At 38.4% G+C, this 23,448-nt stretch overlaps 3 protein-coding genes and 1 long non-coding RNA gene across 5 annotated transcripts; 3 read left to right on the plus strand and 1 right to left on the minus strand.

Moving 5' to 3' along the window:
- Positions 1–699: 699 nt before the first annotated feature.
- Positions 700–20,695, minus strand: LOC137048348 (uncharacterized). 2 transcript variants are annotated; one of them, XR_010899391.1, is made up of 3 exons: positions 20,575–20,695; positions 19,627–19,738; positions 700–840 (listed from the first exon to the last, which is right to left on the minus strand). It is a non-coding gene; the product is annotated as an uncharacterized lncRNA (long non-coding RNA). The 2 variants fall into 2 exon arrangements; XR_010899390.1 differs by lacking the exon at positions 700–840 and adding an exon at positions 14,831–14,950.
- Positions 6,466–8,721, plus strand: LOC137048347 (keratin, type I cytoskeletal 13-like). Its single transcript, XM_067426470.1, has 7 exons — positions 6,466–7,018; positions 7,214–7,296; positions 7,391–7,547; positions 7,630–7,791; positions 7,873–7,998; positions 8,079–8,299; positions 8,431–8,721. Exons 1-7 carry the CDS (start codon positions 6,596–6,598, stop codon positions 8,558–8,560), a joined length of 1,302 nt encoding a protein of 433 aa, XP_067282571.1. The 5' UTR covers positions 6,466–6,595; the 3' UTR covers positions 8,561–8,721.
- Positions 14,346–16,511, plus strand: LOC137048346 (keratin, type I cytoskeletal 13-like). Its single transcript, XM_067426469.1, has 7 exons — positions 14,346–14,939; positions 15,131–15,213; positions 15,298–15,454; positions 15,537–15,698; positions 15,780–15,905; positions 15,984–16,204; positions 16,345–16,511. The coding sequence occupies exons 1-7, from the start codon at positions 14,475–14,477 to the stop codon at positions 16,478–16,480; spliced, it is 1,350 nt and encodes a 449-aa protein (XP_067282570.1). The 5' UTR covers positions 14,346–14,474; the 3' UTR covers positions 16,481–16,511.
- Positions 20,671–22,876, plus strand: LOC137048344 (keratin, type I cytoskeletal 13-like). The gene is made up of 7 exons (XM_067426468.1): positions 20,671–21,224; positions 21,427–21,509; positions 21,594–21,750; positions 21,833–21,994; positions 22,088–22,213; positions 22,294–22,514; positions 22,686–22,876. Exons 1-7 carry the CDS (start codon positions 20,760–20,762, stop codon positions 22,819–22,821), a joined length of 1,350 nt encoding a protein of 449 aa, XP_067282569.1. The 5' UTR covers positions 20,671–20,759; the 3' UTR covers positions 22,822–22,876.
- Positions 22,877–23,448: the final 572 nt, after the last annotated feature.

The following is a 23,448-nucleotide window of genomic DNA, read 5'->3' on the forward strand; positions in this document are numbered from 1 at the left end:
TGTTCTCTTGAGGGTTATATTCATCAAAGAATCTGGAAAAAATTATCATGGTTTCCAGAGGAAACAGTTTTCAACATTAATAATAAGAAATGTTTTTGAGCAGCAAATCAGCACATTAGAATGATTACTAAAAAGAAAACAGTTATTTTAAATTGAAAAAATTGTTCAAAACCTTAATGTTTTTAGGGTGATTTATGATCAAATGCATGCAGCCTTGGTGAACCTATAATACAGCGTATTGAATAAATAAATACAGCGTACAGCAGTTACATAAAAAAACAAATAAAAACGTGTGCAAAGGTAAACAGTTTCTCATTTTAATACAAATGAGTTAATACACCGCATATCAATAATTTATATATTTTTTAAATACTATGAAATATACTGCACTGACCAATCATGTTAACAGAAAGTCCACTCCATTATCAGTGTACACACACTGTCAGAAACATATTTGGGAAAAGTATGCCTTTAGGGCTACAACAGCTTGTCATCAGAGCTGTGCACTTATATACTAATGTACCCCTTAAGGGCGCATGTAATTAATATGCATCCTTTAGGGGCAGACAAGGTAAAAAATTGAAACAAATTATTGTTTTTATATATATATGGTTATATGTCTTACTGAACGATCATTGGGTTTTAACAATCTAACATTCAGACAGTTTCAAATGAATCCAAGGAGATACTGACCTTCAAGTCACTATGACCCCTCCTGTGCGGGACCAGCATCCTGGATCCAATCCATAATATGTAGGTCTCCTCTTCTGCCACAGTGCATTCTGAAGTTGCTTTCCTCCAGTTTTTTCATTTGGGAATGTTACACGTGATGTGCAATGGCTACAAAAGGAGGAAAAGAGGTAAATGCAAATAATAAACAAATTATTTTAAATTAAAGGTTAAACCACTGGAAACACATGGCTTGTTTTAATAATGTTTTACCACCTTTCGGGGCCTTGAAAGTGTTAAATAGCAATATATTTCATAAAAAAATATCTTTATTTGTGTTACGAAGATGAACGAAGGTCTTCCGGATTTGGAATAACATGAGGGTGAATTAATGACACAAATTACATTTTTGGGTGAACTAACTCTTTAAGTGGGCTGTATGTAAGACTTTTCATATAGATCGCTTTTTATTGCTAATATGTGAACAGCTTGTAACAACACTTCCCCAACTTCCTAGGTTGTCTATTAAAGCCTGTTGATTGACTTACATATGAGGGACCTGGGACGTTTTTGCCCGGGAAACAAAAGGGCGTGGTGTTTACACACGCCCCCGAGAACCTTTCTTCCGTTCTATGACGCATGAAACAAATGCTTATACAATGTTTAGGATAATGCAGAAAGAGCTACTCTGTAGGCCTACTATAATGTCAATGCGTCATGCAAAGAAAAGAGATTAATTCAAACTATAATCAGATCTGTCTATAATCTCAAATATAGGCCTACCTCTAAATCAATTTATCATATCAGTGTAATTTTAATTACTTCATCTATGCTGGTGAACTGTAGAGTTGGTGCAAAAATATCTACATCGCTGTGTGGTAGGCACAATAAAGAACAAATATCTCAACTTGACCTTTTACTCTCTTAATTTTTGTATTCTGCATTTTCTATTATTTTTTACGGGTCTCTATGGACCTCTAGTGTCTACTGTTTCATATTACATGAGTTTAGTTAAAGCATTGCAGCTTCTCAATATGATCAGATGCTTTCTTAACTGTTTTTTTCTCACCGCTGGCATTTTTGTTGTTTATTATTAAGATAAATCTTAAAGTCACTCTCAGCAGCATGGTAGGCGTCTGGATGTTCGTAAAAGGGTTAGGTCACCCAAAAATGAAATTTCTTTCATTAATGACTCACCCCAATGTCGTTCCACACCCGTAAGAACTCCGTTCATCCTCAGAACACAGTTTAAGATATTTTAGATTTAGTCCGAGGCCTTTCTGTCCTTTGAATGTAAGTGTATGCCCACTTGCTGTCCACGTCCAGAAGGGAATGAAAACATCATCAAAGTAGTCCATTTGTGACATCAGTTGGTTAGTTAGACTCTTTTGAAGCCTCAACAATACATTTTGGTCAAAAAATAACAAAAAATATGACTTTATTCAGCATTGTCTTCTCTTCGGTGTTCCTCAAATAAAGAATCAAACGGTCATGATTCAAGATTCGGATCGCTTGTCAAACTGCTGAAATCACGTGACATTGACGATATGAATAACGAATCAATCTGACCGTTTGATTCTTTATTTGAGGTTTGAAAACAAACGTGGAAGAGAAGACAATGCTGTGACTGAAGATGAACGGAGATCTTACGGGTGTGGAACGACATTGGGGTGGGTCATTAATGAAAGAAATTTCAACCCTTTAACATTACATCGCTGCAAAAGTATTTTCATCTTCTTTTTACTTCTAAGCAAAGAATGCAAAAACACTTGGCCTTGGCCTGAGGGTATATCGGAGCATTGAACCAGGCTCATCTCTTGTACGTGTCATGCACAAATGCGAGCACAAGCAATAAGTTGCTGGCTGCAGGTCATTTAACTTGTTCACACTTGTCTGTAATAACAAGGGGTGTTTGAACTCTACATATAGCCCCTTTATATTTTTTTTACAGTATAGGTAAAGTTAATTAGCCCCCGCTGGTAGAAGCTGTAATTACACCACTATGTAGGCATGTTTCTCCATTGTATTCCATTCTGTTTTTGCAAGGAACATTTAAAATGACCAAAACAAACATAAAAATAGCCCAAAAATGTCTCCACAAAATGACGGCAGCATCCAGGCTGTACTTTCGTGGCTGCCTGCTCTGCCATTTCAGTGAATGAGACAGGTTTCTTTAAGTATTTTAGACCTCATTAGTTCAATCTAACCTTCAATCCCTACATTTAGCACACAGCGGAAATAATAACATGAAAATGGGTTTAATTTAAAAAAACTAGTTCAGTAATGGGTGACTCCTGGCGGGAGAGCAATTATATTGCAGGCTCGCTTAATGTACGGCAACATAAATTGTTGCAAACTAGTTTGTCGATCATAAAGCTGCACACTGTCATTTCCAGCAACCTAGTTGATCCTGCCAGTAACATAACACATCAGAGATACAACAATACTTGTGAGAAAAAAACGGCGAGAATTTACTGCATTGTAGTGAATTATACTTTCATATCGTCAGTTAACAACACATCTTTGGTAAATCTATGCAACTGTATAATGTTCTTCAGGTTTGACAGCTGTAACATGATACTACCAGCATTTTATCCTTTAGTTAATGACACATGAACCCGTTTTAACCCTCTGCTCTTAGCTGACATAAGAATTCCTACATTTTCGAATACATCTTGTTTTAGTTAGCCTCTTATCTTTAAAAACCAGAGCACTAATAAATCTGACTTACACTCTAAACAACTGAGATCTGCAGCAAAAAGCAACAACACTTTATGTTTAAAACTAATTCTGATAAACCATTTCATCAAAGTACTATAGTTGTTGCGCTATAGCTTAAATTAAGTTTACGAATTATGACTTACTGATCACATTTAAAGTTTCTTGCACAATCACAAGTGAAAGGTTCAGCATAATTTAAATGCTGTTCCATTACATGTCACTTTTAGCCTGACAACCAACACAAACACTTCCTTGTCTGCTTCTGTCAACAAGTTAGTCAAAAACATTTGTGGGTTTATACTGTAGACTAAAGTTTTTGTTTTCTTTACTTCAATCTTTTCATTGGATTCATTTTTTTAATGTAATCTAATCTAATCAATAAATTATGCAAGAACAGAGATAAAAGCTATAGAGGGCCACTTTGAAAGGAATCTAATGAACTTTACATGAAAAGGGATTGTTGTAGTCATCATACCTCACACTACCTATATAAATGATCTGCTCTGGAGTGGACAAATCTTAGAGCTGATCGTTTCACAATCTCAGAGGGCTTCTAAAATGTAGAGAGTGGGGCACAACCTAACGCCTTTTGACTTTCTCAGTCTGTGTAAATCCATGTCCAATACAATTATGTGGTTTTGTTTCATTAAAACAGTGTATTATTATTTTTTTATTTACCCCAAAAGAATGGAAGTGAAATGTAACAATATACCCCATTGGTGGGACATGTTGTAACGTAAGAAGGCACGTTTTAACAGGACCAAATGTCAGCTTAAAATGTTATGATATAATTAAAAAAAATATCCAGGATAAACTAAAATACTTTGTCAATAAAATAAAATTATTTACTTTTTCCAAATAAAATGGCATTTTTTTTATAAATACTTTTTTTTTTGACAACAAACACAGCAAAACACAGCTATACGGCATAGTTCAAAACATAATTAATAATTTATGAATATTGACTCATTATTCACCCTTTCATAGTTTCTTAATATAATTCATGAAAGTATAGAATATAATAGCGTATTTTAATATAGGCTCGGTGTAATGCAGTGTAACATGCCCGACCTGTGCAGCTGAGATTTAAACCCCGATTGTGTCTACTGCATCAGCATTAAAGAACAATCTCAACTGTTAAATAACAGATATAAGATTACAACAATATCTTATTTTAAATAAACACACACACAAAAAAAAAACAGATGAAAAATCGAAGTAAGAAATTTACTTGCTATGGTTTAATAAATGTTCCGTGATATCTTCCTAAGATTTAATACAATTTTGGCACAATTTTCTTTAAATAGAGTTGATAGGGCAATTAGTAAATACCCCAAGTTTTGTCATGCGGGCATGTGAGGAAACCTTTAAACCGTGTTTGTTACAACTAGCTTGGTTTTCAAACTTCGAAAAGCGGGCTCTCTCCTACACTTTTCGAAGTTTGAAAACCTGCCGGTTTAATGTTAAGACCTGACACATTCAGTGGATAAAACAGGTTTGTCTTGCCTCAGGTTGGTTCTGGATGAAGGGTTGAAAAGTTTTTGAGATAAGAAGATTTCAGTTTTATGTGAGCCAAAGGCTGGTAACTAATGTGCAGTTGCCTCTAATAAATCTACCAATCCATTAATTTCAATATATCTTGATTTATGAATAAATATGCAATAAAGAAATCTACCTACAATGTATTTGATTACTAACACCAGTGTCTATTAAAGGGATAGTTCAACAAAAAAATGAAAATTCTTATAATTACTCACTCAGTCGTTCTAAGACTATTATTCCTCTTCGGAACAAAAATGAAGATCTTTTTAATGAAAACTCCCTTCAGAGACAGCTATAAGTTCATAAAGAGACCGTAAAACGAATTCATAGGCTATGAATTGGGCGATTTAGTACAAAATTTTCTGAAGAGACATGATCGCTTTATATGATAAACAGAATGAATTTAGGCATTTATTGACATAAAATCTCATCACACCGGCCCCCAGTTTGCACATACAAATTAGGTGCTTATATTTACTAAATGAGCCTACAAAAGCAGAAATAAGCCATTTTAAATAAAGATCAATGTTTAATCAAATAAATAAATAAATCACGACACTAAAGTTTAGTAAAATTAGGAAATATTTAAGAGATCGTTAATTTAGTGCCTATTTTGTTCTCCTGTCACAAGTAATAATGTCAAGCCAAGGTTTACTGAGTTTTACACGATTCTTTTGTAGTGGTTTTCGGTGAAATGTACTAAAATAAATATCATCACCTGTGTACATTAGCCCACTTCTTCTCGACGCTTTTTCCTGTTGGTTTATAGAACAATTACTCAGAGTCGCCCTCTATCGTTTCAAAGAATAGCACAACGGCGAGCTCGTCAAGTATAAACATCTCGTCCGTTTGGGGAGGAGCGCGCGCAATCAGCGGAGGCTCGCACAGTGGAGCCAGACGAAAGTATAAACAAGGCTTAACACATCAGCTGTGGTAAGCGGAAGCTCAAGCATGTTTGCTTGATGTATGAGAACCAATGAGGTTCATTCTCATGTTACATAGATTTTTTTGAGTTTCTGCAATAACCAATGAGGTTCAATCTCGTGTTATGCAGCACATTTGCGCTTCCACAAGTGTTTTTTGTTCTTGTGCGTCAAGCAGATTAGGTAGAGCTTCTGTTTATGTTTGCTGATCAATGTTTAAATGTGAATAAAAGCCTACATTAAATCTATTCTATGGATTAGTTTTACAGTCTCTTTATTCACGTTTTGAAGTGTCAAAGTGTTAGTTGTAAAGCAGTTTATATGGAGAGACAGAAATATCTCAGATGTCATCAAAAAGAGCTTAATTTGAAAACAAAATTCTTATGGGTTGGAATGACATGAGCGTGAGTAATTAATCAAATATGTTTTGCAGAGATAAAAAGAAACATGCAAGCACAGAAGTGTGAAGACTGACAAGGACTGACAGCTGAAACTCACAGAATTTATTTCTTCTATGGAAATGTGAAAATATAAGTGATAACATACCAATCAAACCTGTTATCGGCCACACCTGCTCCTTCAGGGAACTGTAAAATGGTTTCACTCTCTACCACCTAGGGCAATCTTCAAGGTCCCTCCCCTATTTGTCAGCATAAAAAGATTAAGGGTCGTCTTCTCCTCACTCATCCGGTCGCTATTTCTCCAGTCAGAGCAGAAAACGACAGCAAGACTCCTTCAAAATGATGTCTTCTTCTTCCACCCGCAGCTACATGTCCTCAGGAGGATCTTCTCGCGTCTCTGTCTCTGGTGGCGGAGCTGGTCGTATCTCAGCCATGCGTGCCGGTAGCGTGTATGGAGGAGCAGGAGGAACCGGTGTCCGTATCTCCAGTGCTTCTTCTTCTCGCTCCTTCTCTGCTGGAGGTGGTGCTGGTTTTGGTGGTGGTTTCAACCTGGCTGATGCTATTGATGTGTCTGCAAATGAGAAAGCCACCATGCAAAACCTCAATGACCGTCTGGCCTCCTACCTGGAGAAGGTGCGTTCTCTCGAGAAGGCCAATGCTGAACTTGAGCTGAAGATCCGCCAGTTCCTGGACAGCAAGGCCACTCCTGCTGCTCATGACTACAGCGCCTATTTCGCTACTATCAGTGACCTCCAGGCCAAGGTATGTGACATAACTATACAACATATTCCTCAAGTCAATAATTAAACCAACTAGAGCAAAATTAACCTATTGCCAATTGGCCACCATCCTTTGTATGCAAAACATATATTCAAAGCATGTGAAAAATATTGCATTTTTTAAGTACAAGTTATCTAAATTTGACCTTTTATTCATCTTCATTCTGTGCCCCTAAAGATTCAGCATGCTACTGCTGTAAACGGAGGCATCTACCTCAACACTGACAATGCCAAGCTGGCTGCAGATGACTTCAGGGTCAAGTAAGTCCAACTAAATTGTACTATTAAAACTATAAAAATGCACTTCCAACATCTACAACATATCCAAAACATTTATATTTATATAATTGTGCAGATATGAGAATGAGCTGAGCATGAGGCAGTCTGTAGAGGCAGATATTGCTGGGCTGAGGAGGGTGCTGGATGAGCTGACAATGAGCAGATCTGATCTGGAGATGCAGATTGAGGGGCTGAGAGAAGAGCTGATCTTCCTCAAGAAGAACCATGAGGAGGTAAGTTGGCTCACGCTCTTCAATAAATAAGTAATTTCTCTAAATGAAGCAAATGCTCAGTGGTTTGTTATTATATTTTTAGGAACTCTTGGCCGCACGTGCTCAGATGAGTGGACAGGTCAATGTAGAAGTAGACGCAGCACCACAGGAAGACCTGACCAAGATCATGGCTGAAATCCGTGAACACTATGAGGCTGTCGCTGCCAAGAACCGCAAAGAACTTGAGGCTTGGTTCCAGAGCAAGGTAGAAATCTGATGTTTTTAAAGATAATTCAAACCAACAAAACACTTATCTGACTGCTTTGCAATGGATTGTCTTTCATAGACCGAAACCCTTAACAAGGAAGTTGCTGTCAGCACAGAAACCCTTCAAACATCCCGATCTGAAATCACAGAGGTTAAACGCACACTCCAGAGTCTTGAAATCGAGCTGCAGTCACAACTCAGTATGGTAAGCAAGGAGAGATGAATCCCTTAAAGTTTTTTCATCACATTGTGTAGAACAGAGAATAATTTCCTTTCCCTCAACAGAAAGCATCATTGGAAGGCACTTTGGCAGACACACAGGCCCGCTATTCCTCCATGTTGTCCGGCTATCAGTACCAGGTGACCAGCATGGAACAACAACTGGTGCAACTTCGTGCCGATCTGGAACGTCAAAGGCAAGAGTATCAAATGCTTCTGGACATCAAGACCAGACTGGAGATGGAGATTGCAGAGTACAGAAGACTGCTGGATGGAGAGGCTGTTAGGTGAGACATCTACAATAGGACAATCTCTAAAAAAAACATTCAGATGATACATAATGTGTTCATTTTTAAGTATAATAACTTGAGTAACAAGTAATTATCAATTTAATATTCTTTTTTTTCTATATCTGCAGTACCCAAAGCACAACCAAAACCTCAACTACACGCAAAGTGGTAACCATTGTGGAAGAAGTGGTGGATGGCAAAGTGGTCAGCTCATCTTCCCAGGCTACAAGCGAGATCGTGTCTCAAAAGAGCTCTTGAGCAAAAGCGATCTCAGAGTGAAAAAAGCCAATAAACTGGTCTAACTGTGCACAATCGTTTGTCTTACTCAGATGTCATTTGCACCTACATGCTGTTTTAAACTTTTCATAATAAAATCCCAGTCAACCATAATAATTAGGCAGAAGTTTTTAATTCCCAACCCTAGTAAAAAAGTTCTAGTACATAAAAAAAAAAGATTTAGACAAAATTAATGATTGGGTTCAATAAGATGTTTTATGACATATTTTAAAGAAGCCACAGCAGTACATTATTTCACCCAATTTAGACTTAGTGTTCATTCGAATGAACATCAATTTTCTCTGATGTTTATTTATAATGACATGAATAATAGTTAAAATGAGGGGTGTTTTTATATATATATATGCAAGATTGAGTTTACTAATAATCTTTTGACTTTTGCATCTTATATAATAAAAAAGTCTATTTCTCTCTTCTTTCTAGTATTACCGTACTCTTGACATGCAGCAATTGCAATACTGCACATATCAATACTCCAGAAGACGCCCCTATGCTTTGGGATAAAAATTCTGCATGACAGCTCTTGATATTCCTACATTTGAAATAATTTGGGATGAAAGCATCTACTAAAGGGGATTCATACACATTTTTACAAATACTTTTCCATGACTTTTGAGGCAATATTCATGACCTGATGTTCCATGAAAGTCTATGTATACATGTAAAATAACAAAACACATTTAAATTTATTATATCATATTTGAACTAAAATGAATGAATATAAATGTTATTTTTTTGCTTCCTTATTTGTTTTAATAATAAGTGCACGCTGGTTGTGACTGTGCCAGACGTTACTCTACGCAGATAACATAACGTCACATGCCTTGTATAATTTACTCCATTAGGTGACTCTTATCGGGGCTGGGGGATGTGTAGTTGGGGGAGCTTTACAATTACCTAAACCTTAAATGTTTTTTCAATCTATGTATTTGTGCTTTTACAATGGAGTATTTTTTTGCACAATCGCTTACACAAAAAGCACAAGCTTAATTTTTTAATTTTGAATAAAATTCAGTAGACAGTCAGTAACATAAGTCATGTCAAGTCAACTTAATTTGTATAGTGCTTTTACAATGACGATTGTTTCAAAGCAGCTTCACAGTGTTAAACAGGACAATATTGCAACAAAATTTGATTTGGCTGTACAGTCGATCTGGAGGAAACGGTGGTGGTTATCAGCTCATTTTAATTTATCATATAGCGACAATGTGGGCAGATCAGTAATATAGTTTATACAAATTAATTAAGACGTAATAAATACATTTTATTTGGATATTTAGTTAAATAACTTACATCGAAATTTTACAACGAAAATAACAACAATTAAATTATAAGCAGTAGTACAAATACAGTGGGTACGGAAAGTATTCAGAACCCCTTAAAATTTTCACTGTTTATTATATTGCAGCCATTTGCTAAAATCATTTAAGTTTATTTTGTTCTCATTAATGTACACACAGCACCCCATATTGACAGAAAAACAGAATTGTTGACATTTTTGCAGATTTATTAAAAAAGAAAAACTGAAATATCACATGGTCCAAAGAATTCAGACCCTTTGCTCAGTATTTAGAAGAAGCCCCCTCTTTTTTGAGAAAGATGCAACAAGTTTTTCACACCTTAGTTTGGGGAACCTCTACCATTCCTCCTTGCAGATCCTCTCCAGTTCTGTCAGGTTGGATGGTAAACGTTGGCATTTTCAGCCATTTTCAGGTCTCTCTAGATATGCTCAATTGGGTTTAAGTCGGGGCTCTGTCTGAGCCATTCAAGAACAGTCATGGAGTTGGTTTGAAGTCACTCCATTATTTTAGCTGTGTGCTTAGGGTCATTGTCTTGTTGGAAGGTGAACCTTCGGCCCAGTCTGAGATCTTGAGCACTCTGTAAAAGTGTTTCGTCTAGGACATCCCTGTACTTGGCCACATTCATCTTTTCCTTGATTGCAACTGAAAAACACCCCCACAGCATGATGCTGTCACCACCATGCTTCATTGTTGGGACTGTATTGGACAGGTGGTGAGCAGTTCCTGGTGTTCTCCACACATACCGCTTAGAATCAAGGCCAAAAAGTTCTATATTGGTCTCATCAGACCAGAGAATCTTATTTCTCACCATCTTGGATTCCTTCAGGTGTTTTTTTTTAGCAAACTCCATCCAGGCTTTCATGTGTTTTGCACTGAGGAGAGGCTTCTGTCGGGCCACTCTGCTATAAAGCCCAGACTGGTGGAGTGATGGTTGACTTTCTACAACTTTCTCCCATCTCCTGACTTCCTCTCTGGAGCTCAGCCACAGTGATCTGTGGGTTCTTCTTTACCTCTCTCACCAAGGCTATTCTCCCCCAATAGCTCAGTTTGGCCAGACGGCCAGCTCTAGGAAGGGGTCGTCCCAAATGGCTTCCATTTAAGGATTATGGAGGCCACTGTGCTCTTAGGAACCTTAAGTGCAGCAGAATTTATTTTTGTAACCTTGACCAGACCTTTGCCGTGCCACAATTCTGTCTCTGAGCTCTTCAGGCAATTCCTTTGACCTCATAATTCTCATTTGCTCTGACATGCACAGTGAGCTGTAAGGTCTTACATAGACAGATGTGTGCAGGGTTTCTCCTAAATTGAAATTTTTTTGGTGGCTGCCAAAGCAAATTTTTGTCCCATCAAAGCCTTATTTGATGAGTTATTGTGATTTATTAATTGATGTAGATTACTAATGCGCATGACTCTCTGCTCGTTCTGACACTCAGTTAATGTGCGCCCTCGTTAACTGAGTGAAGGAGAACGAGCAGAGAGCCGCACGCTCTTTCTGTCTTCAAAACCCTCACCGTTCTCTCTCTTTCTCACTTGCGCTTATCAATCAAAATCAACAGAACTGAAAAAATTGTTAAAGATATGAAGACTGAATCCGTGCGCCACGTGGCGCGTTCGCACAATATTTTCCCTGAATTACTGCTGGATGTGAATTGTGCTCAAAAATCGCACCTCTTTTAACAGACGTTTTGCACACGCAGCTGACATGAACCATACTTTCAAATAAACAGAAAATATCCTTATGAAGTGTTTTCTGTGATCAATCATTTGCGTTGTTTTAAGAGTCGGAGTTTACACATAACGTGTCCGCTTTTGTCCCATTCGCGAACTAATGACTCATTTGAACTGATTAATTTTAATGAACTGATCTGTCCAACACTGAACTCACGAATCGGTGTGTAATCATTTACTCACAACACCTCTGAAATGAGAATGCATGAGTGCTTACCCCACTAACAAGAGGGGTTAGTAAGAATTAGTCTCAATAATCCACAATATTTTCATGTATTTATTTTGAGTATTTATATTGATAATGTGTAGTAAATTCCCCATTTTTTTTTTAGTTTAGACTGGAATAAGGTGAAAGCAGAACAACGCAAGTTAAATTGTTTATGGCAGAGAATTAGACTATTTGTTATTCAATTTTTAATGCTGCTTTTTAATAATTGTTTCCAAAATAATGAATCAGTAAACCATGCAAACTGTGTAAAAATGAGGAACTAAAGAAACAAACATCAAGACATCATACATAATGAGATATCAAAATTAGATGAGCAACAAAAACCAAAAAAAAAATGTTTGCATTTATTTTACATTTATTGTCAGTATTGGGCTCACAGATCACGCGGGTAGGTACTTTTACTGTTGGGGAGTGTGTGCGCGTGCATGCGTGTGTGTGGAGGACCATGACTGGTCAGCCACCACCGAAGACCATTTCTGACCCAGGAAAAACCCTGTGTGTGGCTTTCCTAACCAAGTCCAATCCGTGTAATCAAACATAGCTGGACTCAAATGAAGGTGTAGAACCATCTCAAGGATGATCAGAAGAAAGGGACAGCACCTGAGTTAAATATACGAGTGTCACAGCAAAGGGTCTGAATACTTTGGACCATGTGATATTTCAGTTTTTCTTTTTTAATAAATCTGCAAAAATGTCAACAATTCAGTTTTTTCTGTCAATATGGGGTGCTGTGTGTACATTTATGAGAATTTTTTTTTACTTAAATGATTTTAGCAAATGGCTGCAATATAACAAAGTGAAAAATGTAAGGGGGTCTGAATACTTTCCGTACCCACTGTAAATACAATGGAATAATGATACAAAGGAAAGTGTGTGTGTGTGTGTGTGTGTGGGGGGGGGGGGGTCTTATAGTAGATCTAATATTTAGAAAATTTTCAAAAATCTAATACGACACTGAATGACACCTGCTGGAAATTTTAAAATGTCCTGACTTCTCCATGTTTTTCATGGTTGTACAAACCCAAAAGTATATATCAAGTAATGAATTGGATGGCAAAAGTCTCATATGGCCTAAGGCAGCATCTAAGCAATGCTTTAGAGTGTTAAAAATAAACTTATATATATCTTTGTCTCCATGCTCTGAGTGTCTCCTCTAAATCATGCTTCTGTTCTAGACTCCCTGAGGCATGCAGAGATAATTTATTACAATTGTTCAGCTGTTGATTATGGTATTTTCCATCAACTATTTTTAAATTGTATTGCTACAATACAATACCTACTACAAAGTTTCTCTGATCCTCACCAAATAAATCAGGTAATCAACAGACCATTAGATTAGACAGACCATAGATTAAAGTGAAGCGTATTCAAAACGGTTTGTTATAATAAAATATAACAAACAAATATAATATAATAATATATAACAAATATAATATAATATAATATAATATAATATAATATAATATAATATAATATAATATAATATAATATAATATAATATAATAAAAGCCATAAGAATGTTAGCAATCAGGGCTGCCCCAAGCATGGTCCATTCCCCTCAGTCCTTTCACTCCAGTACTCCCTCAAGCATGGGGCCCGGTGTGGTTGCACTGGTTGCACCGCCTTGAGGACGGCACAGTCAGCGATACCACTGAACTGACAAAACCTTGTAAATGTTGCAGGGTCAAAACCTAAAGGGTCATCAGCCGGGTGGCCTTGAGCAAATGACAAAACCACAGGTAGCTCTAGACCAGCACCAGCATTTACTAATTAAACAAACCTGATTCAACAATGTGCCTCCAGAAATGGGGTTGGGAAACACTGCTCAGGTGAAAGTCCCTGCAGCAATTATAGGGCAGTAAAGTCCCTTTTGTTACATGACTACATACTTGCATGCCAGTAGGGACCCCGCATAGTTTCTGGACATTGCTTAATATTGGTTTAAAAGGTGTAAAGTAGGGTTAACTCTGTACCTATAACACAATATGGGTCACTCAGAACTATAAATATCTAATAATCACCACATACAAACTAGTTCTATTAGGAATTCATATATATATTTTTTTTTAGAATGAAACTACTGTATTTTAAAGATTGACCATGTTTAGCTTTACAGTATTACATTTACGACGCATTCCAAACATTTAAAAGTTGCCCAGCACAACTTTGTTACATACATATATTTAGATACAAAATATATCTAAATATATTTCTCCTTTTTACTTATTGGACTGACAGGGCCAATATACTGTGCATTCCTAATGCAAACATTAAAAGGTTTATTAAAAGAAGAGAGAAATTAGCTAATTTAATAAAATAAAAAAAACAAACACAAAAAAAACATATTTCAGTCAATCTACGAGTCAACACTTAAGTCAAACTTTTACGGAATTTTAAAGTAATTTAAGTGAAACTGTGAAATGTTAACATACCTGTCTTCAGCCACGCCTGCCACCTGAGAGAATGGCCAAACAGTTGCATGTTCCCCACCCTTAGGCAATCCATTCAGTCCCTCCCCCAACTGTCCACATAAAAGGAGCAGGGGTCGTCTTCTCCTCACTCATCCACTCACTCATTCTCCAGCCAGAGTAGAGAACGACAGCAAGACTCCTTCAAAATGATGTCTTCTTCTTCCACCCGCAGCTACATGTCCTCAGGAGGATCTTCTCGCTTCTCTAGCTCTGGTGGCGGAGCTGGTCGTATCTCAGCCATGCGTGCCGGTAGCGTGTATGGAGGAGCAGGAGGAACCGGTGTCCGTATCTCCAGTGCTTCTTCTTCTCGCTCCTTCTCTGCTGGAGGTGGTGCTGGCTTTGGTGGTGGTGCTGGTTTTGGAAGTGGTGCTGGTTTTGGAGGTGGTGCTGGTTTCAACCTGGCTGATGCTATTGATGTGTCTGCAAATGAGAAAGCCACCATGCAAAACCTCAACGACCGTCTGGCCTCCTACCTGGAGAAGGTGCGTTCTCTCGAGAAGGCCAATGCTGATCTTGAGCTGAAGATCCGCCAGTTCCTGGACAACAAGGCCACTCCTGCTGCTCATGACTACAGCGCCTATTTCGCTACTATCAGTGACCTCCAGGCCAAGGTATGTGACATCTATAAAACATGTTAGTCAAGTCAATCATTAAACCACCTTTAGATAACAATGATCTAGTTTTCAATATCCCATCTTTCCTCATTTGCAAAGCATATATTCAAAGCATGTGAAAATAACGTATTTCGCACATGCGTAACTTCAGGAGATAACTAAATTTAACTTCATTCATCCTCTTGAAGATTCAGCATGCTACTGGTGTAAATGGAGGCATCTACTTGAGCATTGACAATGCCAAGTTGGCTGCAGATGACTTCAGAGTCAAGTAAGTCATTAGAAATACAAGCAAACAATATTTCCAACATCTATAACAGATCAAAATTATTTATATCAGTTAATTTTTTTGCAGATATGAGAATGAGCTGAGCATGAGGCAGTCTGTAGAGGCAGATATTGCTGGGCTGAGGAGGGTGCTGGATGAGCTGACAATGACCAGATCTGATCTGGAGATGCAGATTGAGGGGCTGAGAGAAGAGCTGATCTTCCTCAAGAAGAACCACGAGGAGGTAAGTTGGCTCACACTCTTCAATAAATAAGTAATTCCTTTAAATGAAGCAAATACTCAGTGGTTTGTCATTATATTTTTAGGAACTCTTGGCAGCACGTGCTCAGATGAGTGGACAGGTCAACGTAGAAGTAGACGCAGCACCACAGGAAGACCTGACCAAGATCATGGCTGAAATCCGTGAACACTACGAGGCTGTCGCTAATAAGAATCGCAAAGATCTTGAGGCTTGGTTCCAGAACAAGGTAGAAATCTGATGTTTTTAAAGATAATTCAAACCAACAAAACACTTATCTGACTGCTTTGCAATGAATTGTCTTTTATAGACCGAAACCCTTAACAAGGAAGTTGTTGTCAGCACAGAAACCCTTCAAACATCCCGATCTGAAATCACAGAGGTTAAACGCACACTCCAGAGTCTTGAAATCGAGCTGCAGTCACAACTCAGTATGGTAAGCAAGGAGATTAATCCTTTAAACTTTTGTCATCACATTGTGTAGAACAGAGAATAATTTCCTTTCCCTCAACAGAAAGCATCGTTGGAAGGCACTTTGGCAGACACACAGGCCCGCTATTCCTCCATGTTGTCCGGCTATCAGTACCAGGTGACCAGCATGGAAGAGCAACTGGTGCAACTTCGTGCCGATCTGGAACGTCAAAGGCAAGAGTATCAAATGCTTCTGGACATCAAGACCAGACTGGAGATGGAGATTGCAGAGTACAGAAGACTGCTGGATGGAGAGGCTGTTAGGTGTGACATCTACAATAGGACAATCTCTAAAAGAAAAGCATTTAGATTAAACTGTGGTGTCAAAAATTTTCAGTAAACAGTGGTGACTTAATCTGCCTAGCATTTCAGAAATGTAATTTTAAGTGTTTCTATCTTTGCAGCCTCTCAAGCTCCAGCTCAACCTCAACCTCAACTACACGCAAAGTGGTAACCATTGTGGAAGAAGTGGTGGACGGCAAAGTGATCAGCTCATCTTCCCAGGCTACAAGCCAGACCCTGTCTCAAAAGAGCTCTTGAGCAGCAACAATCCACCTCAGATTGAAAAATGCCAATAAAGTGGTCTTACTATGAATTTCCTGTGTTTGTATTATTTTGATATCACATTGTATCATAATGTGAAAATGTAGGCAAAGGGCATTAAATTAAAAAAACAGATCAGCTATTAGCCTTGTTGTGGTATAAAACATTAGAATTACAAAAAAGGCATGACAGCTAATTCAAAGACAAAAACCCAATTACACGGCTGTTCTCAATTACCAGAACAAAACGTAAATAAAAAACGTTGCTGAAACCTTACGCCCGTTTCACACATACTCCGTCTGCAGTGCGTGTGCGGTGCGTATTTTTTTCAGTACCCATGTTAACGGATGACAGCTTTCACACTGCACGCGGATGCGGTCCGTCAGTCCGTTCCAGGTGCGTTGCGTCTGCAGCAGTGTACGGATCGTTTTCGTACCGAGTCTATTTTTTGCTGCGCTGCGTTGCTGCATTAAAGTGATAGAACATTGTTCGCATTGAAATAAACATGTACTGACACGAAAATCTAGTAATTTCACCACAGATGCATATCATTTAAAATATACTCGTTTCAAAGTCAAGACATGGCTTTTTCTCTCAAGTAAAGCAACAAAACGACACCTTACCTGGCATTTAGGTAAAAAAAAATGTGCCATAATGGATAGCACTCGTACTTTCTTGGAGGTGAAAAGCAAAGTTCTTTTTGACCGGCAGGATTTCTTTTAAAAGGGTGTAAAAACGAAAGAAAGACGAGAGTCGGCTGTTTTTGAATAGACTATTGTAAGTTTCTAATTTAAAATGTTTGTGATTTAAGGCTATAACCTATGTTTAAATGTTTTGCCACTTGTGTGAGCTAAATCTAAAGTATATAAATATGAATACATGAATTTAATAAAATGTTGTTTAAATGTAGTAGGCTACGTAACCTGACTTCTATTAAAGAGTAAACAAAGAGAATTGGAATTCTGACGAGGCATGTTCAGTAAAAACTTTTGGATTTTAAATTTTAAAAAAAATGAATAAATGCTGTGTTTGTGGTATGCAACAGCGGATCAGTTGCGGACTGCAAACGCAGCATATGTGAAAGCACTACAGGGTGTGCTCCTGCAACGCAACACGCAATGCAACGCAACATGCACCGCACACGCACTGCAGACGGAGTATGTGTGAAACGGGCGTTAAATGACATACATTAAATCAGGCTGCAGTTTACTTTGCTGCAAAGGACATGTCTTTTTAATAAATATATCCATTTACAAATATAAGCCAACTGTTTCACATCTACAACCGGCCATCAAAATAACTATTTTAAAGGGGTAATGAATTGAGAAATCAAATTTCCTTTGAGCTTTTGATCTATAAAAGGTAATTATAATAAAAGAATATCCTGTAAGTTTCAGAGCTGAAAACGTCCTTGTTAGTCAGAGAAAAGCTTTTATAGACACCAGGCCCAGAAAACAATCGTGAGCTTCATTCTTACATCATAGCGCTATGAAACACCTCTACAGAACGCGTAATTCAGTAGCCCCGCCCACCGACTCATGGAAATGTTCGTATCACACTAGCCAGCAGCAATAACAATGTGGAAGAAGATAGCAAGATATTGTGGAAAAACACAGATGCTGCAAAAGCTTCCTTCGGATCATAATATTAGGAATGTGTGATACTTCATTTATTTTTAATGAAGTTCCAGCCCACGTGGGGAAGTCCGTTTGTGTGCTCGCTGCGGAATCGTTTGTAAACAAGCCTCAAGTGCTGGATTTGCAGACACAATGTTGTGCCTTCTATATTGGATCTGACAGGACTGGTTCAACAAATGTGAGTAAAACGTCTTTTTTATATGAAATAGTAATCCCGGGGCTGTACCAGACCAAAACGTATGCTTGTCGGCAGAAATTCTTTCTTGATCTGGGTGCACGTGTGTGTGTTTATGTGTGTGTGTGTGTGTGTGTGTGTGTGTGTGTGTGTGTGTGTGTGTGTGTGTGTGTGTGTGGTTTGCGCTTAGGCCGCGGAAACACTGCAAGCGTGCCGTGCTTGGACACTGCTTGCAGGAAGCTTGCACACTGCCTGCCTGACACGCACGGAAAACGCGTGCATGATAGAAATAGAAGAGACCCCTGTACATCAATAGCAGCAGTAGCGGCGCGTTAGACACGCTTCTGGTGTGCAAAGACAGAGAAAATGCCATGCAGCCGCCCTGCGGCTGACACGCAACAGCAATGCCACACTCACAGTGTGTCTCCGGCATTATATCGACCAATTATGCGGGTGCGGGCCATGTGATACAATCGCGGGTGGATGAGAAATAAATCATTGTGTTTGTTTGATAAAGACAAGTTGCCGTTGCCGCTTTCATAATAACTTCTCCCTCATGTAAACTAAACTGACAGGGGCATAGATATTAGAGCGGAGCAGAACCTCATTAAATATGCAAATCTTCTCCAATCCTAGCCATGGGCGTTTACTTCCAAGTCTCCAGTGCGTCACGCCCATCAAAACCCAGCGTTCAGAAGACAGCCTCAAAACCAGTGTAGAAAATAGCCTATTAATTATTAATTATTAGTTATGATGTTTTTTAATGTAAAAACCACACGAACGTCATTAGTTGACCTCAGACAACAGTATAAAAAAAATAAAAAAAGCCAGTTCATGACACCTTTAATCTCTCTGGCGCACACTCAAACATTTAAATGCATTTATGCAGGACTGATTATGTGAAATCTGAAACATGACAGTAAAACCAGCATTGAAAAACGTCCACAAATGTCTGAACATGTACAGAGCTCTCGTCTGAGAAAAGTTTAGCGGGGGAATGCAAGACGTCTGTCAAACTTACTTGAGGGGAGGATCAATTAGCCAGTTTTACGTCTTATGCTATTAGGTCATTCACACTTTATCATGCCATGGGCGTCAAGCACTAGCAAAGCCAATTGAAGCAGAGCAAATATATATATTTTACTACCCGCTTGTTCACCTACAACCTGACAACCACCTTTCTATCACTTCAAAACACCAGTCACTATTCATTCTTGACTGCCTTATTGACACTTCATTGTCACTGTTTTGAGATGTGCAGTTATTTGCCTGACGACTTTAAAAGGGTAAAGGGTGATTTTTTTGTGTGCAAATTTCCTAATTAAACAAACCTGATTCAACAATGTGCCTCCAGAAATGGAGTCAGGAAACACTGCTCAGGTGAAAGTCCTTGCAGCATTTGCAGGGCAGCAAAGTCCCCGCATAGTCGAAGGACACTGCCTCCTGTTGGTCAAAAGATGTAAAGTAGGGTTAACCTATAACATAATATGTATATATATATATATATATATATATATATATATATATATATAAAACGAAACATGCAAACTAGGTAATGGAATTTGTCGATTCTGATAACTGATCATTTATATTATCAATAATACATTTGATGATTTGTAATGAATCTACGTTTTGTGAAATGACAAATATATAGTGGTATATATATATATATATATATATATATATATATATATAAAAATACTCAGAGAGAGAGAGAGAGAGAGAGAGAGAGAGAGAGAGAGAGAGAGAGAGAGAGAGAGAGAGAGAGAGAGAGAGAGAGAGAGAGAGAGAGAGAGAGACCTTAAATTACACCAAACAATATGTGCTATGGAAATTTGGAAAACAAATAAAATCTTTACCCCACAATAATTTTTAAATTGGCTTTATGAACCGCTGGAATAAATTATAGATACGTACTATATGTACAGCAAAGAATCATATAACATTGAATCAAGAAATAAAATGCCTGTATAACAAACAAAAATACCTTTATCTAAACACTTTATTTCATTTGTGTTTAACAATAGGCCAAATAATGTGGGATCATTATTTCTTGAATATATCTAAATATATTCCTCTATTTTACTTATTGGACTGACAGGGCCAATATACTGTGCATTCCTAATGCAAACATTAAAAGGTTTATTAAAAGTAGAAAGAAATGAGCTAATTTAATGAAAAAACAAAACATATTTCAGTCAATCCACAAATTCACACTTGGGTCAAACTTTTAAGGAATTTTAAAGTAATTTAAGTGAAAGTGTTAAATCTTAACATACCTGTCTTCAGCCACGCCTGCCACCTCAGGGAATGGGCAAATAGTTGCATGTTCCCCACCCTTAGGCAATCCATTCAGTCCCTCCCCCAACTGTCCACATAAAAGGAGCAGGGGTCGTCTTCTCCTCACTCATCCACTCACTCATTCTCCAGCCAGAGTAGAGAACGACAGCAAGACTCCTTCAAAATGATGTCTTCTTCTTCCACCCGCAGCTACATGTCCTCAGGAGGATCTTCTCGCTTGTCTGGCTCTGGTGGCGGAGCTGGTCGTATCTCAGCCATGCGTGCCGGTAGCGTGTATGGAGGAGCAGGAGGAACCGGTGTCCGTATCTCCAGTGCTTCTTCTTCTCGCTCCTTCTCTGCTGGAGGTGGTGCAGGCTTTGGTGGTGGTGCTGGTTTTGGAAGTGGTGCTGGTTTTGGAGGTGGTGGTGGTTTCAACCTGGCTGATGCTGTTGATGTGTCTGCAAATGAGAAAGCCACCATGCAAAACCTCAATGACCGTCTGGCCTCCTACCTGGAGAAGGTGCGTTCTCTCGAGAAGGCCAATGCTGAACTTGAGCTGAAGATCCGCCAGTTCCTGGACAGCAAGGCCACTCCTGCTGCTCATGACTACAGCGCCTATTTCGCTACTATCAGTGACCTCCAGGCCAAGGTATGTGACATCTATAAAACATGTTAGTCAAGTCAATCATTAAACCACCTTTAGATAACAATGATCTAGTTTTCAATATCCCATCTTTCCTCATTTGCAAAGCATATTCAAAGCATGTGTAAAAATACTATATTGCTCAATTATGTAACTTCAGGAGATAAATAAATGTAACTTTTTTTTTCATAAATTTTTCCTCTTGAAGATTCAGCATGCTACTGGTGTAAACGGAGGCATCTACTTGAGCATTGACAATGCCAAGTTGGCTGCAGATGACTTCAGAGTCAAGTAAGTCATTAGAAATACAAGCAAACAATATTTCCAACATCTATAAAAGATCAAAATTATTTATATCAGTTAATTTTTGTGCAGATATGAGAATGAGCTGAGCATGAGGCAGTCTGTAGAGGCAGATATTGCTGGGCTGAGGAGGGTGCTGGATGAGCTGACAATGAGCAGATCTGATCTGGAGATGCAGATTGAGGGGCTGAGAGAAGAGCTGATCTTCCTCAAGAAGAACCACGAGGAGGTAAGTTGGCTCACGCTCTTCAATAAATAAGTAATTTCTCTAAATGAAGCAAATGCTCAGTGGTTTGTTATTATATTTTTAGGAACTCTTGGCAGTGCGTGCCCAGATGAGTGGACAGGTCAACGTAGAAGTAGACGCAGCACCACAGGAAGACCTGACCAAGATCATGGCTGAAATCCGTGAACACTACGAGGCTGTCGCTAATAAGAATCGCAAAGATCTTGAGGCTTGGTTCCAGAGCAAGGTAAAAATCTGATGTTTTAAAAAAAGGGCAGCATTATAATTTAAACCAACAAAACACTTATCTGACTGCTTTGCAATGAATTGTCTTTCATAGACCGAAACCCTTAACAAGGAAGTTGCTGTCAGCACAGAAACCCTTCAAACATCCCGATCTGAAATCACAGAGGTTAAACGCACACTCCAGAGTCTTGAAATCGAGCTGCAGTCACAACTCAGTATGGTAAGCAAGGAGAGATGAACCCCTTACATTTTTGTCATCACATTGTGTGGAACAGAGAATAATTTCCTTTCCCTCAACAGAAAGCATCGTTGGAAGGCACTTTGGCAGACACACAGGCCCGCTATTCCTCCATGTTGTCCGGCTATCAGTACCAGGTGACCAGCATGGAACAACAACTGGTGCAACTTCGTGCCGATCTGGAACGTCAAAGGCAAGAGTATCAAATGCTTCTGGACATCAAGACCAGACTGGAGATGGAGATTGCAGAGTACAGAAGACTGCTGGATGGAGAGGCTGTTAGGTGAGACATCTACAATAGGACAATCTCTAAAAGAAAAGCATTTAGATTAAATCATGGTTACAATTTTCCAGTAAGCAGTGGTGACTTATTGCAACAAACTAAATTAAAGTGGGTTGGAAATATCTGTCTAGCATTTCAGGAATGTAATTTTGTGTGTTTCTACCTTTGCAGCCTCTCAAGCTCCAGCTCCAGCTCAACCTCAACTACACGCAAAGTGGTAACCATTGTGGAAGAAGTGGTGGACGGCAAAGTGGTCAGCTCATCTTCCCAGGCTACAAGCCAGATCGTGTCTCAAAAGAGCTCTTGAGCAGCAACAATCCACCTCAGATTGAAAAATGCCAATAAAGTGGTCTAACTGTGAATTTCTTGTGTTTGTATTATTTTGATATCACATTGTTTCATAATGTGAAAATGTAGGCAAAGGGCATTAAAATAAAAAAACAGATCAGCTATTAGCCTTGTTGTGGTATAAAATATTAGAATTAGAAAAAAGGAATGACAGCTAATTCAAAGACCCAATTACATGGCTGTTCTCTATTACCAGAACAAACATTACAAAAAGCTGCTGATGCATTAAAATACATGCATTAAACCAGGCTAAAGGTTAATTTATTGCAAAGGACATGTATTTTTAATAAATATACATTCACAAATATAATCAATGTTTCACATATACAACCAGCCATCAGAATAACTAAATAAACCTCTCTCTGACACACTCAACCATTTGAACACATTTATCCATCATGACTATGTGAAGAGACTGATAAAGTCTGAAACATGACAAATAACTATGCTATTAGGTCATTCACACATTATCATGCCAAGGGGGCCTAGCAAAGCCAAGCAAATATACGCCTTTTCACTTGCTAGCTGACAACCAACTCCCTAAAAACACTTCAAAACACCAGTCACTGTTCATTCTTGAGCTGCC

The sequence above is a fragment of the Pseudorasbora parva genome, chromosome 19 (genome assembly GCF_024679245.1).
Source record: "Pseudorasbora parva isolate DD20220531a chromosome 19, ASM2467924v1, whole genome shotgun sequence".
In the NCBI taxonomy this organism is placed as follows: domain Eukaryota; kingdom Metazoa; phylum Chordata; class Actinopteri; order Cypriniformes; family Gobionidae; genus Pseudorasbora; species Pseudorasbora parva.